The sequence below is a fragment of the Falco rusticolus genome, chromosome 4 (assembly GCF_015220075.1).
Source record: "Falco rusticolus isolate bFalRus1 chromosome 4, bFalRus1.pri, whole genome shotgun sequence".
Lineage (NCBI taxonomy): Eukaryota > Metazoa > Chordata > Aves > Falconiformes > Falconidae > Falco > Falco rusticolus.
This window is the reverse complement of record NC_051190.1, coordinates 97,594,993-97,611,581: the sequence shown is the minus strand read 5'-3', so window position 1 is coordinate 97,611,581 and position 16,589 is coordinate 97,594,993. Positions and strand designations below refer to the sequence as shown.

At 36.1% G+C, this 16,589-nt stretch overlaps 1 protein-coding gene across 3 annotated transcripts in view; it reads left to right on the top strand.

The window, feature by feature from the left end:
• ULK4 (unc-51 like kinase 4) overlaps nucleotides 1–16,589 on the top strand; it is a 249,764-nt gene that overhangs the window by 178,780 nt on the left and 54,395 nt on the right. For all 3 annotated transcript variants that reach the window (XM_037383381.1, XM_037383380.1, XM_037383379.1), the window contains exons 33-35: nucleotides 2,303–2,469; nucleotides 5,897–5,995; nucleotides 14,238–14,423. In XM_037383381.1, coding sequence (XP_037239278.1) covers nucleotides 2,303–2,469; nucleotides 5,897–5,995; nucleotides 14,238–14,423 — 452 coding nt within the window. The remainder of the gene's footprint in view (nucleotides 1–2,302; nucleotides 2,470–5,896; nucleotides 5,996–14,237; nucleotides 14,424–16,589) is intronic.

Below are 16,589 nucleotides of genomic sequence, written 5' to 3'. Positions count from 1 at the left end.
TTTGGGGGTTTTCCCCCCAAGATTTCCAAATCGAACGAGCATATCTCTCTACTTAGAACTTTATGTGAGCATGTACCTACCTATGCAAAATCCACTGATGCTTTAATTCACTAAGTAAATGTGAATGCTCTGATGTATTTCAGGTGTTTGGAGGCAGGGTTGCTAATATGCATACTCTTAGGATGGAAATACTTCAAGAGAATAAAAACTAGGTGATTATATTATTCATGTCTCAATGGCTGGGGAGAAAGTTGAGTGTTCGGTTCACCTCCCAGTCCACCAAAAGGCAGAAATGAGGCAGTTTGTGAGACTCAGGCTGGTACGTCAAGGGAATAAACAAGTTGTTCTTTTCAAAGTTGGGGAAAGGATTGCGGATCAGTCATGGATCCTGTTGTTTTGTTCACTACTAGCCATTCCTTACTTCGTGCTATACATGCAGAAAGGACTGCTGCCTTAAAAAATTATTGATGATGACCCATACAATGCCTTCATTTGGAAGAGGCCTTCATCTCCAAGTCACTGTCTTAAGGGTTGTATGTAAGCCATCTAGAAATACTAGGGTGACTCATTCATTTTGATGTGGCTGTGGGTTTTGTGGTCATATACGGGGGACACAGAGTGTACTTGGGACATAATCCTGTAGGCAGTTTTGCAGGCATCACTTTGATAGGGGCCAGCTCCTACTGGATTGTTTTCTTAGGTTTATTCTAATTTAGCCTGGTGAAAAAAGGCATAGAATAGCCACAAGTTTTGTATTGGGTAGGCATACAATCATGTCTGGGTTTTTTATTTCTTGTTGGGTATTGGTGACATCACTTAAATGTGTCTCTGCATGCTATCTCATTTTTGTATGAAGTGTTCAGAGCTGCAGCAGAAATGGTACTTTAAAAAAAGGAGAAGGAAATTAAGTGTGTGAGATTAGATTGATATAATTTTGAGTTTGGTTTATGCAGACAAAACTCCAGGAAATTCAAAGCTTAGCCTGAGCTGTAGTCCATCAATTAAACTGTTGTGAAAGAATAATGCTAGTAGCCATAAAAACACAGAGATATAAGATGATTGCAAGTCATAATGACCCTGACCCATAACTGTATTCAAAATGGATGGTTTTGTATTTAATTTCTTGAGGAAAGTATTAAGGGTCGTGAATAGGGGACCCTTATTCTTAAGTTTAGTTAACTGATGGGGCATCTTTGAAAGCCAAAATGTTTCAACAGTCCACGGAGTTGACTACTCTCAAAAGCTGAATGGTGTAATTATGTATTGTGTTCTGCAGTGTCTCGCTTTAATCTTGTACTGATGTTTGTAGAAATATACACAATAGCTTTTTAAAAGAACTTCTAAAAGCAAGCTTTTTACTTCGGTGAAACTAGTGAAATGCTTCAGTCATCTTTGACACTCATAGGGTCTAGAAGCTAATATACTAATGTACTGCAGTGTTACTACATATGTGCACCCAAGTCACAGTATGGCTAATTGCCAGTTTAAAAGAAGATGGTTTACAAACATAAATATGTTCTTGATGAGAAACAAAGTATCTTTAATTCCTTATGAAACTCTGAAAGAAAAACATTAAGATCAAATATAATAAACTCAGTCACTTTGAAAGTAAGAAAGATTCTGAATTGAATTGATGTTGCCCTAAAATGGGTTAAATTTTTTTCTGATATGTCAATTGATTTGCGGGTTAAGCAAGCTACAGGAGCTGATGTTGGTAAATTCCAAAGGAGCTTGAAAGGTTCTTAACAACAAGGTATTTTCAGGAAACTTTTTACTGCCATTGGTCAAACAAAACTTAATAACATTTTAAGATTAGTATTCAGTATTTAATTTATAATGCTCTTCTGAATATGTTAAGCATAACACTTTCAATTCTACAATTAAAGCATATAGGGAAGGTTGTAATTGAAGGGCCAGTTAAGAAAGAAACTTTAGGCTTTGACCTTGATGTGTCATTTTGAAACAGCCTGGAGAAATGGCTTAATTCTTGTGATCAGGAGTGTTGTGAAGGAGATGTGTGTACCAGCATGCGACAGAAAAGTGTGTCTTTATTTAATGAACGTTACATAATTTTTCATGCAGTTAGCAATTTGATTGTATCAATTTAACTCTGTGAGCTTCTCCAAACAGAATAGGAGAGGAGGTAATTATCATAATGGTGAAAAAGAGGAAACTTAATAAATATTCATAATGTATGTGAAATTTGTTTTTATTCTAATCTATTATTTTTAACTAGGCTACCTTCCACATTGTTCTTTACCTGATAGTCAATTTCTTTTTTTGTGTCTCACTTTCTGTGTAGGACTGGCTCATCATATCTGTAATCTCCTAATAGAAACTGGGACTCTGTACTTGGAGACAGATGATAAAAGCAGCACCAAGACAGCAAATGCACTGCTTCTGTCCTTGCTTGACATTTTGCACTGCATGCTGATGTATACAGCAAATGTTGTGCGCCAGACTTTACAGGTATGGAATTTATTTCCTGGGTGCATCACCATCTTAAACAATTTTTAGATGACTTCATGTTATCCTAATAACAAAATCAACACTGTTTTGATTTTATTGCATTGTTAGTGTGGTGGAAAGAGAAAAGCACATCTTTTTCAACTTCATCTCACTGTTTCGTGTAGTTCCTGGCTAGAATATCTATACTAGCCTCACTTTGTGCTGGAAACACAGATCCTAGTTGACTGTTTTGTTTCTGTACTCTAGAAGTAGCTTAATTCAATGTTTGCTCAGTGATAGTTTGAAACATTTTTCTTCCATTAATTTTAAAAGAAAAAGATTACTCCGTAAAAAACATATTTTTATTATAAATCACTTGTGATTACTGTACTTGAAGGGCATATGTAATCTTTATATATGCACTGATAGAAGTATTTCCTCTCTTACGCTGCTTGGTTTGTCTTCCCAGTTTGTTTGAACCACTGCAAATCATAGCCCCCATCGAGGGACATCTTCCTTCTCAAAAATGGAGTAAAAAAAGATATTATTAAAAAAATTGAACATAGTTCTCTTAAAAACAAAACAAGAAGAAGCATTCATCTTTTTTAAAACTTGATGTTAAACTAGCAATATTTGCTTTGTTTTTAAATGATCTGCCAAATTTCTAAGCTAGTCAAGTGGAAGTAACATCTGTATTTAGGCTGCAAACAACACCACATACTCTTCATGTTAGATTTTTGATGGTCTTGGGATTATCTGCTGAAGTACAGGGAAGCCTATTAGGTCTAGCATACCTAGAGGACAGAGATTCAGAAGATTGCAGCAGGTTGTATTGTCTTTCAGGACATGGCTGCTTTATTATGAAAAGGTCCTTCTCTGTGGGTTGGTTGCTTTTTTGCTTTGGTTTGGAGTTTTTTGTTTGTTTGTTTTAAGGACGTTTAATGTATGAAGTAGGTGTTTGAAATTAAGCACTTTTTTTTTTCCCTACACAAATTTACATGATCAGTTATGTTATCAACTAGATAATTAATTGAGAGGATTTTGGGTTTTTTAAAAAAATGTTGGAAGAAACTTAATTTAGATCTGATGGTACAATACTGTGTCTTTTTTGAGTCTTCTCTTAATAGGCTCTGTAATGGGCCTCTCATCTAAGAATCACTTTGTAAGTCAAATTTTGTAGGCTAATTGTTGATTGTCATATTATTGGCATCACCTCATGTAACCACAGAGAGATATGTTCTGTACTTAATGCTCCATGCAGCAGTAGTAAGGCCAGTTATACTGGAGGACACATGAGGAAAGGGGATCTTGCACGTAGATTAGTAATGTTGGTGAAACTGGTGATTTTTATTTAGATACAAAATTAAATACATTCAAAGCCAAATTCTGTTCTGGCTTTGCTTGAATGCATCAGTTGATTGATGCAATGAAACTCCAGCTCCAGTTTTGTCCAACGCTAGTCACAGTAATCATCTTTGCTCTGGAAGGCTAATGGGTAACAAAAGGCAGCTGGAAAACTGATTTTTTAAGATAGCTTTGTCCTGTACACCTGTAAAACTAATTTTACAGTGATGTTACTTGCCTTGGCATACTTGTCTTGACCATGCTCATCTGGGGGTCCCTGTGGATTCTACAGCTGCCTCAGGTCACATGCCCTATTGAATGATGACCATTAGATGGTAACTACTATTTAGCATGCATATACATGATATTCCACTACCCTGTCTCACTAAATGCATCACTATAGTGATAACAAATATTCTTGGACTGTTTTTATAGGGATCTTCTGAATAAGATACCTTCTAAAATAGAACTAGAAGAAGAGGATCAAGTTTTCTCATTTTTGAGGCTTAAATTGACTTTTACAGATGGTACTAGCTCCACTTGAATCCTTTTTATTTAACTTTTTATATATAAGGTGATTACCTTATCCAACTGCATAAGCAAAACATGACACCACTTTCCCTTTGCATTTCAGTACTTTATGCTGAATGTTGCTGATAACTATCCAGCTTCATTCAAGGGTTTGCTCTCTGTCGTCCAAGTACTTGTGTTTTAATGGAAATGGTGCAAAGGTTCAGATTAATTTGCATGTGTGTTTTGGAGCAGTTTCATCATGTCATGTTCTACAGGTGATCCACAGTAGTTGAAAGTAATTGGCAATCTTGATTTGAGACGTGAACTCTATTTAGTGATTTAATGTAGGTTTAAGCACAGGGTAGCGTGTATTATTTATATACATATATAAAGTATAATTCCTTTAGTGATACTGTTCATTCTTTTTCCGAAACCATTAAATATATAAAAGTTAGAGAAAGTAGTCAAACATCCCTGATGGAGGATGCCTGTCTGCTCATCCAAGCACTAACCAGAACTATGTCTTTTTGCTCTTCTTGGACTTCAGCGTTCCAGGTCATTGTGGTGAATCTCAGTGAGGGACATACAAATGTGTCTTATTACCTGGAGAAACAGCTTTTCAAATCTCTTTTATTTCAAAAATCTTTCCAGAAGAAAGGCATTATCCTTTCAACTAATCAGTATCAACAGTGGAGTTTCAGCTTCTGTGTTCACTTAATCAAATGAAAATCCTCAGGTGTTACACTTGGATGATAGTTTTAGGATTGAGCTTTAAATGAAACACAACACAAAATTATTTTTAAATGTGTTCTTTAGACAAAGTGTTTACATTTTCCTCTAGCAGCTTGGACCCATGGAGGGTCATAGTCCAAAGCTGGTGCAAGACAATGAAGTTAAATGAAAAATCTTGCAAGCAGAGCTTTCCTGGTGTCCTGGCACAGGGATGGATCATAAATAGCACTGCCTAGGATGGCAGTGTGTTTCGATGAGGGGCGGTGACAATGGTCAGAACTGCAAGTAGTAGCAGATCTTATCACAGACTTTGGTCGCTTGAAGATTTTATTATTTCTATTTCAAAACCAATTGAAATTACTGTGTTATGCATCTTTCAGGATACAGTGTGAATCAAAAAGGCAAAACTGGACATGATTGCTGAGAATCCTAACTTTTCAGTCATCTTGATTTTCTTGTTTTGAGTTGCATTTTAAATCGTTCCTGATAAAGGAAAAAAATATAGTTGAACTTTAATGTTAAAATGTTGAAAGAGGATACAAATATGTAAAACGTTTATGGCTTTAGAAAGATGTTTTCCTTACAGAGTGTAGAGCATTTTGCTGAAGAAATGTCGTGTAGGTCAGTATATCCAGCGTGTGCAGAGTGGGTATGACTGCATGAGTCGCCTTTGCTTTGTGGTTATTGTTACAGAGGGAGCGTAACTGCTCATTGGGAGCCCAGGAATACTTAACTAGAAAAGTGTCTTAAGTCTCCTTCAAACTTCCATTCAGACTTTGACCACCTAACGGACCTAATTTGTTTCTTATAAGAAAACAGGCACCCAAGATTGCTTTTTTTTTTTCCTCATCATATTAAGGCACAGAAATCTGGCACAAGAGGGGGCACACAGGCTGCTGAAGACCTTCTGCTCATCAATAAACCCCTGATGGACCTAATTAGCCTGCTTATTCAACTGGTGAGAATTGGCTTGTTTGTAAGCTGTTTGGACTGTTGCTGAAGTTGGAATTAGTCAGCTGAATGCAATGTCTTAGAGCTCTGTTCTCTTTGCTAGTTTTTCATTGTTTATAAACTCCCACCTAGTACAAAGGAAGGACTTTTAACAGTTTTTAAAGAAATTACAGGTCACAGTGACTTGCAGGTTACCGGTGACATCAGAGTAAGTCTGTTCCAACCATAGAAGTGGCACGAGGGGCAGGCTGCAAATTCTCAGTTTGAATACATACTTATAGCCAAATTTCAGCCCTTTGGAATGAACTACTGATCACTGCATAGGGAAAGGATGGTGTTAAAAATTTGAAATAAGCACTGCTACCATTAGAAAAGTCAGTAAACATAAAATTAGTTTGCAATGAGAGATTCCTTTTTAATATTATTTTCTTGGGTTTGAGCCTTCTGAGTTTTTCTCAGGTGTTTAGTGTTATTTTAAAATGATCCTGAGGGATTCATGAGTGGGAATGGTCCCTGGTGATCTGTAAACATCTTTGAAGTCTGTCTGTTTAAAGTCAGTCTTTTTCAGGGTTTACTAGGTGTCACAGCGCTGCACTGAAATCTCCACAGAGGGCTGTGTTGTGGCCCTGATGCATCCCATCAGCTCAGCCTTCATCACACTGCACGAGAGATTTGTATTGGCTCTGCGTGTAGTAGGTTGTAGCAGAGGAATGCTTCTTGAGCTGGATGGGGTTTTTAGAGGCAGCCTCAGCCTTTTATTTAACATAAAGCCATTTAAATGTTATGTGAAAATTTCCCTGTGGCATATCACACTATCTTTTCCAGGTTATTTCACTTAAAGGCATTTCAGATTTTCTGTGTTCTCTTCCAGACCCAATTGTTTTTTTGTGTTTCATTTAAATATAAGCTTCCAGATGTATTGTGATATGAACATTGTGGCCCTTTTGCTCTCTTTAGCACTGTCAGTCATCATCTATATTGGGGAAGAGTCTGATTCCTCTTTTATTAATTTTTGGCATTATGATTGTGGCTAAATAATCTTTTGATGTATTTATTTTAACCAGCTATTAGCGAAGGTTTTTTGGAAATGTTCACTGAATGACAAGTGACTGAATTTCAACTATATAATCTTTCATCTTTATAAAGTCTTTTAGTTTATTTTCTATTATTTTTTTAAATGTGTGTACATGATAAATAGTAAGACATAAAGAGATGCAAATATTGCCTTAAATGGGAAGTAGTCATAAATTTAGATTCCATTAACTCTCTAAAGAACAGAAAATTAGAGGCCAAGCTTTTCTCAGCCTATACCACCTGGAAGTCTTTATAAGTTTTTAATTAAAGGATAGGATAATTGTATAGTTAGCATGTACTAATTAGATTTTGACTTGCCCTTGTATTTCAGAAGCATGGCTGCAAATTACCACTAGTTTTTGCTTTGTTCTGTATTTCTGCAGATTCTGGTATGTTTAAAATGCTTATTTAAAATCTGCTGATTTTAACATACGAGTAAAGAATGAAGACTGTTAGTGCTGCTGCTTTTTTTTTTGCTTGGTTTTGGTTTTGAATTTTGTTAAAGATTTTGCAAGGGTGGGGATTTTTCTCTTGTAATGTGTATGTGTTGTTCTTTATATACATTTGCTCGGTTGGATATATGAAATTTACTTCCACTGGGTTTGTTAAATGTTATATCCTTACCCATTGCTGTATTAAACATTTCCTATTTTTAGGCTGGAAGAGTTCAAACAACAGAATAATTTCAACATTTAGGATCTACTCGTTTTAAATCTTTTATGCCCCAGTCTCTTTAAATATGACTAGATTCTTTGTGAAGTTTAATGGGTCTCTTAAGATGTATATGCTCCCTACCCCTCAAAAAGACTCAGGCTCACCTAAGCGTAAGTTCTGCAGAGCTGCCAGCAGTAGTTCTCTGAGTTCGTTGAGCTGTGCGGCTACATAACCCTTTCTTACTGTTTTAAGGCATTCCGTTATTTGTAAACTTTACTTTTTTGGAGATAATGGAGGTCTTAAATCCTGAACTCACCATCACTTTAAGATATTGGCTTAAAATTATATTTTATATATATATGGTTTGCTATTTCTACCTATTTTACCATAGTTGTAGTTTCTTATGTTACTTTGAATAATTGCTTTCCCTCATTGATATGTCTACCCCTCAAGTAGATGATTGTTCCATGCCCCATTAATTTGTCTATTTATTTATTTTTCTCAAGTTCTACATGTTTATCTGTCTTAATAATCCCTCAAAAGTCAATGTGTGTTAAACTTGAAAATATAAAAACCTTAGAATATATTTTTCCCTTCTAGAATTGTGATTTAGTCTACCACTTAGGGCATAGCAAAACAAGTGTAGGAAACATAGACTGCATGTAAATGAAACTTCAGAGTTTTTTAAAATGTGAAAGAAGAAATAATTACAAATTCTGTCATGCAGAAAACTCTGCAAATATGGAGAATTGAATGTTTAATCCCATGATCAGTCTGCCCTTAATTGATCAATAAGAGGAAAGCAAATTGAGCATTTAGTCTTCTGCTTGGCAGCTTTGTGTTTAGAAGTTAATTACATTTAGCTTTTTTGTGTAATGTTTCTCCACTTGAACATAAATGTAATTTGATTATTATACTGGAACTTGCAGCAATTATGGAAGATTTAAAATACCTTCTACTTTTTGACATACCATTATACTAAAAAAGAAAATTTTTTTTTTTTACTTACTTTTGAAGTCACTTCAGTGTGGATTTTCAGAAGCTTTTCAGAAATTTACAGAAATCTTGCCAGTACTATGAAAAGGAGTTTCATTTCTCTTTAGATCCTAGATTTAGATCCTAGGTGTAGATCTTCCAGTCTTTTCTGCAGCCTGCCAGACTGCCGAGGGAGAAGTTTTCTTGCCTTCTGGTGGTAGGCTCCTTCATTATAGTATTACTAGTGACATTTGCAGTTGATTTCTGTGCTCTGTATATCACTGTTGAAAGACCAGTTAATCATGTGCAATCATGAAGAGGACGAATATGAAGCCTCAGTGCACATGGATGAATGAGATGATCTCTTCTAGGTCCTTTTGGTCTCTACGTTGCGCTGGCTCTGAGGCTGTGCCCTGACTTCGGTTTCAGAGCACGTGAAGGTATTTGCTGATGAATGATGAAAATGACTGCAGAAGAGTGATAACCCTGTGGACTGTAGGATTTTAGTTCACATTTCTTAGGAATACAGATGCTTCTGTGGTCAGAATGAAAAGACATACATTTATGTCCTATAATGTATTGCTGTTACTGTATTTGCAACTTTATCTGTGAGTCATATTTGAAGAATTCTTTTCTACAGAGCTACCCTAAAAACCAAACCCCAAACAAAATCACAAAAAAAAAAAAACCCAAACAAAAAGGCACCAGAGGAAGTAAGAATATATTGTCACAAGCACAGAATTTCAGAATGGGGATTTAGTTTCTTTAAAAATTGGCTAGATTAAAATGAACTGAAAATACATTGTTTTAAAAAATATTTTCCCTTGGGTAGAAGGACAACAATTTTGCCCTAAGCCAAAATATATTTTATTTTTTCATTTAAAAATGTACATATTTACTAATAAAAAGGGCATAGTAAAGTTAGCAGATTTAATAATGAAATTTTGCTTTTACATTCCGTTTAATGTTTGCAAAATCATCTTCCCTATAGTTCCCACTGGTGCTTCCTTTACAGCACATTCTGTAATCACATTACTGATCTAATGAACAACTATCTCTTACCGTAATAAACTCTCTTTGTGTATAACCTCATTAATGCACTGAAATAGTGTCCCCTCCGGGTAAGCCAGGCAGTTTCACTGGAGCTCTAAAATTAGATGCTGTAACAACTCCAGTGCTGTGAAAACTGCCACTTCAGCTCAAATGATCACGTGTTTCTTGCAGTGGTTTGCAATTCATGAACATGCTGCGACTCAGTTCAAAATGAAGGCATTTTTGACAACAGACTGCAGAAATATAGATGTGTAATAACAAGAAACTTCCCGCTCTTCACCACATTAACCTTAAAATACACAGAGCAGGTTCCATCTAGAAAGGACAAGTAGTAGAAGTTTATGTTACGAGCCTTCTTACAGGAAGTTTTAACATGGCCATAAAAATTAAAAGTAATACACAATCTTCATTGCACAGAAGTCTTGTCATGAGGCATTATGTAAAATTTTGAAGTGAAAAATAAATCTACAGTTTTGAGTTAGAGAATGGCAAAAATTATGACTTTAGCTGTTCAGTAATTTATTTTATGGTACTGGATTTTCTTCAAGCTATATGCTAGCCCAGAATATTAACAGCTGCAAGGAGGAGTACTAATGTTTCTACCTTGCTGAAGGGCTGAATCCATAATCCCTTCTAAGATGGATAAAGCAAAAAGAAAGGCAAGGCCACTAGAGTTTTTTCATGTAATTATGAAATATTAAGGGGCTGATATTTTCTTAAAGAGTTAACTTTAGTTTTTCATGGATTTCTTCTGCCTGAAAGAGCAAAAATTTAAGTAGCTGCTGTCATGAAAAACTATAAATGCGTCTCAAAGACTAGAAATACACTTTTTCATATCAAATGGAATTGTTATGATTAGAAAAATAATCAGAATGCTGTTCCAGCTAAGTGATGAGCCAACCGTCTATATTCATTGTCTAGCAACATGTTTTTAGCTTTGCTGGTTTTATTAGATATGAGAAAATATTTACTTGAAAGCTGAATTTTCATCCCTTGGCTTTCTATGTTTACAGATATTTATCATATTTTCAGTCACTGCTTTTGTTCATACCAATAATTTTCCTCAGATCCCCTATTCTTTATAATCAGTACTAACACTGGCAGCTGATGTTAGATGTCAGGTTACCAGCTTATGGCTTTTGACATCTAAATCACTACTTGTCAGTAATGGAACAGCAGAATGGTGAGAGTTATAGAGGACAATGCTGATGTGGACGTACTTAAATAGGGACATTGCTGAGAGTTCCTCTTCCACATTCATTATTGATGGATTAGACTGCAGGCCAGTGATTCTCATCCTCTCCCGAGTAAATATGGCCTTTCCTATTCCCAGATTGTTTTCCTGTTCATCCAAGAGCTATGCTGTTGTTTCATCCTGCAATTTTCCAGGATGACAGCAGCTTGCTCCCCAAACCCTAGGTAACACTGAAGCTCAAAGGAACTCTGGTGAAGCAGAGGAGCAGAAGAGCCTGAAGGACAATAGGGGATGAAGGACTTCATTGGCATTTGTGACCTAATAGGATGACGTTATGACTGGCAAGTACTGTGAACCCTGGGGTGATACTGGTGGCTAGGTTTCAGGGTGGTCACTGGAAGTCTGATATGCTGTGAAGAGCAAGCCTATCTGATGCTAAGACATATTGCATGGAGGGTTCCAGGGTCTTCCTTTCTCTTGTTGGGGGACAAAGAACAGCAGCAACAGTGATAAAGAAAAGGTTGAGCATGCCAGGAGGAGATAAACAAAACCACTGGCCCAAACACAGCTCCTCCTCGCCTTGGGCAAAATGTTCCAGTCTTGCTAACTGGGGACTCCATCTGAAGACAGCCTACCTTGGGAATAACACTTAACAAGCTGGACTTGCTCATTTGCTTCCTTGAAAGTCACATACCCTCCTGGTGTCGGGAAGAACTGTGAAGGACATGCTGCTTTGTGTATTTCTTCATGCAAGGTTCTTGTAGGGGCAGTCCTCTACAGAGACTGACGCCGTTCCACTCCTCTGATACTCAGTGAATAGCTCAGAAAAAGACCTTGGGAGCAGGCTCGCTTCAAAGTATGGCTGTTGTGGTTACTGATTGCACATGGGGTTTTATGCTTATGGAGCCCAGGGAACTAGCATCCACTGCAATAACAGGGCAGGGACATACCTGTCCAAATGTTCACTGAAATTTTATTTTTTTTTTTTTGGTTAGCCAACAAACAACATTTGAAAATTAAATAAAGTTCATGTACTGTGGTTTCTTCTGCGGTTTTCTTTAGAGAGTGGTTGATATACCTGTTTACGCTGATCTAGTAACAAACTATAAGTTGGAGTGCTGCTTTAGAAAGGGATGACAAAGATATGTTAGTTTAATTTTTCCTTCCTTTATCTAATAGCATATTTTTTTCAGTGAAGGAAATACAAGTCAGCTCAAAGCCCCCAGTGAGATCAGTGGAAAATATTTTTTGACTTGATAAAGATTGAAGGTATAAATGGAGCAATAAAGCTTGTTACTGTTTGTAGCTTTTCCTCCTTTTTAGCCTTGCTATTTATGTTGATGATGTTATTAGATAATTTGGGATGTTGGAAAGGAAACAATCAAATAGGTGGCATTTAAACTGGAATGAAGAAAAACCATGCAGCAGAACTGTGGAAGAAATAGCTGCTGTGGTCCTGTCACTTGCATAGCATTAGGTCAAATAAAATGTGATATGTCTTGGGGCTATGTATTCAGAGCTTACATGTCAGTTCAGTCTGTTTTAAACAGCCAGATCTATGAAGTTAATGGAAAACAGGATTGTATTTGCATACAGATCCTTGGAGAATTGCTGCTTGAATATTTGAGGAGTATATGTCTGTTGATATGTTCACAGATTACTTTAACTGTATGGGTTTTCCTTAAAATGAAAAAAACTTGTGAAGCTCACACTGCAGATTAAATAAGTAATCATTATTGAAATGGTAGGACTTGTTGTATAAATGGTTGGGCAGATTATTTAAATTGTTCCCTTTTATTGTCCGTAAGGATAGTCTGTTAACTGTTCTTTAATCTAGCTTCTTTTTATTTAAATAGTACTTTTTGAATTAAAAAGCCAAGTAGGAGTCATGAGGTGGTTTTGAACTTCTGTACCTTACTGTTTAAGACCACCGCTGGTATATTTTGTGCCGTTCATGTATTATAAGGTGAGAAAAGGCTATTTGTAATAGTTTAGTCTAGGACCTTACATAACACAAGACATAGGACTTTGCTAAATTAATTCCTCGTTATACTGAAAGGGTTTGTTATTTTTTTTTAGAAAAAAAAATTTTTGTGATAGATCAATTGCCTGTGATGGAGAATCTGTCTCAGTTCTAAGAAAGTTGTTTCAGTGGTTAACCACTCTTCCTACAAAAAAAAAAAAAAGGCGGGGTGGGTGGGTGGGGGAAGGAAATCAAAGTATTATCTTCCTTCTAATCTCAATTGCTTTATCTAAAGTTTTGAGCATTCATCTCTTAACATTCCTATTCAGGTAAAGGAATTAACCTATCCTCAGCCTGCGTTTTCTCACATGTAACCAAAAACATATGATCAAGTGCCCTTTAACCCTCCCTTTGATAAGCTATAGACATTGAATTCCTTCAGTCCTTTGTTGTTATGTTTTCCAATTTGTCACCCTCTTGCCTGTTCCCAAGAAACCTCTGTGATTTTTTTCACTAGCTTTTGTGAACCGTCTGTGCTAAAACTAGGCATTGCATTCCTGTTGTCATTCCAACAGTGCTAAATTCGAGCATAAAATAGTATCCCTACTTGTTATTTCCAGATTGTACTTTCAAGAAAGATAGAATTTTTTTTTAGTGGTTTCATACTATCAGAAGCTCCTTAAAGATGATAATTAGCCATGCCCCCAAATCTTTTCCATAATTTTTCCTCCCAGGAAAAAGTTTTTCCATCCCATTGCTAGGGCCTACTCCAGTGTCTGCTCTTCAAAGGAGTGCAGAAAAGCTGGAATTCAGGAAAATATTTTAAATCTGCAAACCATTCCCTCCTAATGTGACTTGAAAATCGATTAAATAGCTAGGTAGCCTGTACCCTGCCTCAACCAGAAGCCATAGACTTGATTTAGAAATAATTAGATGAAGTTTTATGGTGTGCATTATGTAGAAGATTAGACATCATGACTATAATGATACTTTCTGCTATTACTACTTCTATTTAAAGCAAAATATACTGTCTTAAAATAACAGAACTGGGAGCAACATTTTCGGTGCTTTTGTAATGTGGCTATAGGTAGGCTATTTGATAGAATCATAGTGGAGACATTGTTATACTGCTGCTTAAGAATAGATATATTTTAATTGTATTGTCATCACTTCATTTATTAAGCTTAGTTTAATGGAATTTTGAGTCAATCAACTAGAAATTATTCTTTCCTGACACAATGGAAATGTTAATACTCTTCCAAATCCCCAGTGACATGCAATTTTTCTGAAATTGGAATTTTATTTTTATTTGTTCATTTTTTTGTTCATTTTTAGCTTCCCAGTGAAGATACTGAAATATTTTTGAGTGCCTCACAGTGCTTATCATTGCTGGTTCAGCTGTATGGAGGGAACACTCGGGAGAATATGTCTCCAGAAAACATGGACAGCTTTGCTGAAGTACTGAAGTTGAAAAAAGACACACGACAACTGAAACTTTTGCTGAGAATTTTAAAGAGACTGGTGAGTGTGCTTCTAAAAATGTTAAAGTTCATGTGTTTTATTTTAATTCATTGGATATTTTTTGGCAGTTTTTTTCCTCTTAAAGTAAAAAAGGGTATAAAAGGATTTTGAAAACAAAATATGTGACATTAGAAGTCTTTAAATTTCAGTTAACTTCTCTGCAGAAGATAGCCTTCTACACTTAAAACCTCCTATAAAATGATTGTTGGGTTTCTCCTATTTCAGTTAACCGTTCAGCTATTTAAAACCCATGTTATTTATATATTTGTGTGGTACTTCAGCTTTATGAAGTATGGGAACTGTTTTCTGAATGCCTTCTGAAAGAACTAACCTTGTAGCATTTAATAGCTGCTCAGAAACACAGTGCTTGATTTTATGATAAATAAAATGCAATTTTGTACCTGAAATAGGTTTGTACTTGAAACAGACTGTTGACTCCTCATTTTCACTGAGCGGTAGGGACCACTTCTGCCAGAGTGATTGTGATATAGAATGCTAATCCAGGGCAGTCGTGCAGGACCAGAATCTGGTGATGTTATGGCAGGTGGGAGTTTCAGTTTTGTCCTGCTCTGACATGGTGGCATGTTGTGTCTTTCAGGTAGCTTAGGTGGAAAACCTTCTGTATCTGTAACGTCCTCTGTGGTAATACTATGATTTTTAGCTTGTTGTCTTGATCAGAAGCTTTGCCTGCATTGTCACCTTGTGTCGATTGATTACTTTGCCATTTATTCTCCAAAAGCAGGAGTTTTCAATTAAAGGAGGGTAACTTGCCCAGTGTGAGGCAGAAGACACTTGAATTTTCTAAGTGCAGTGCTGGCTACTAGAGTAAGGCCGTAATCAATGGCAGCAGGAGTTAAGGACTCTACAAAAACTCTTTTGTAGAGCTTTCAGAGCTGTTCCTGCCCTCTCTCCTGCCTGCTGTATTTACATAACAGGAAAGACAAACACCATCCCCTTCTTCCTAGTTTTGCTCAGTCCTATCTTTCCCTAAAAGAAGTATGAACATATAAAATTCAAATTGCTATGGTGTTTAAAATAAATAATTTCTCTCATTCTTGACTTCATCTCAGGTTTCACTCCTTTCTTTTCTCATGCTCTTCCTGAAAAGACAATTCCAGCAAAGATTTTTTTAATGACACTTCCTATTGATTTTTGCTCGCACCCGTGCTTCTCTTTGTGTGTAACTGTTGTACTGTGTAAAATTGGCTTTTGCTTTTCCCCAAAAGCAGTAAGAGAAAAGAGGCTACTAAGTGTGAGAAAAGGAAAGAGAAATGAGGCTGCAATATACATAGCTAGATTATTTAATTTTAGCATAGCTACAGAGTTGTTTCCTTTCCTTCTGTTTTGAAGACACTGGTTCAAAATTTGACCTAGTGTGCAGGAAATTTCTGTTGACTGTCTTAAGAGAACAAAGCTATGCTATCATCTATTGAATCTTGCAAGTTCCTGTACTTATAGATCTCTCCTTTATATACCAGTGATACTGGTACTTGTTATTTGTAATATCAGGCATAGATTTTCTGTAATTATTTTAATGAGATCATGGGATTTCTTTTGAAAGCAGAGTTCATACATAATTTGACAGATTATTTAACAAATCTTACATTATTTCTCTAAACCTTAAAAAGTCCTGTTCAGAGGAGATGTTTATCTTGTCAAAATTGCCATAATCACAAAAGACATTGAAATATAATCATATCTGTTTAAGAAGTTTTCTGCCCACATCAGCTTTTTGTGCTGAATTTTGAAGCCTAGAGCAGTAGTGTTCTTTTTTTTAGTATCTGAACAGTATTTTAATAGAAGGATCATGATGTGCACTGTTTTCCACTCTTGCAAATCAGTGCTTCTACAGACCATCTTTCCAATCTGTGGTTACATTAACTTCATTGTGACAGGCACAGGTATTGCTTATGTAAGAGGAATGTACAAAGGGAAGTTGTGTGTTTATGCTATAGATGGCTTTATAGCATCTATCTCTGGAAATAAGGATAAGGCATAGCAATATGGCTAATTAATCTTTGTCCAGGTGTTTCCTCTGACTCCAGTGAGCTGATGGCGACAGATGTCTCAATTTCAGAATATAAAATGTGTTAGAGAATTTGTTGATGTACGAAATGACCTTACCTTGATGAAATGGATATTTATGTGTTGTTTTAGTTTAATAGT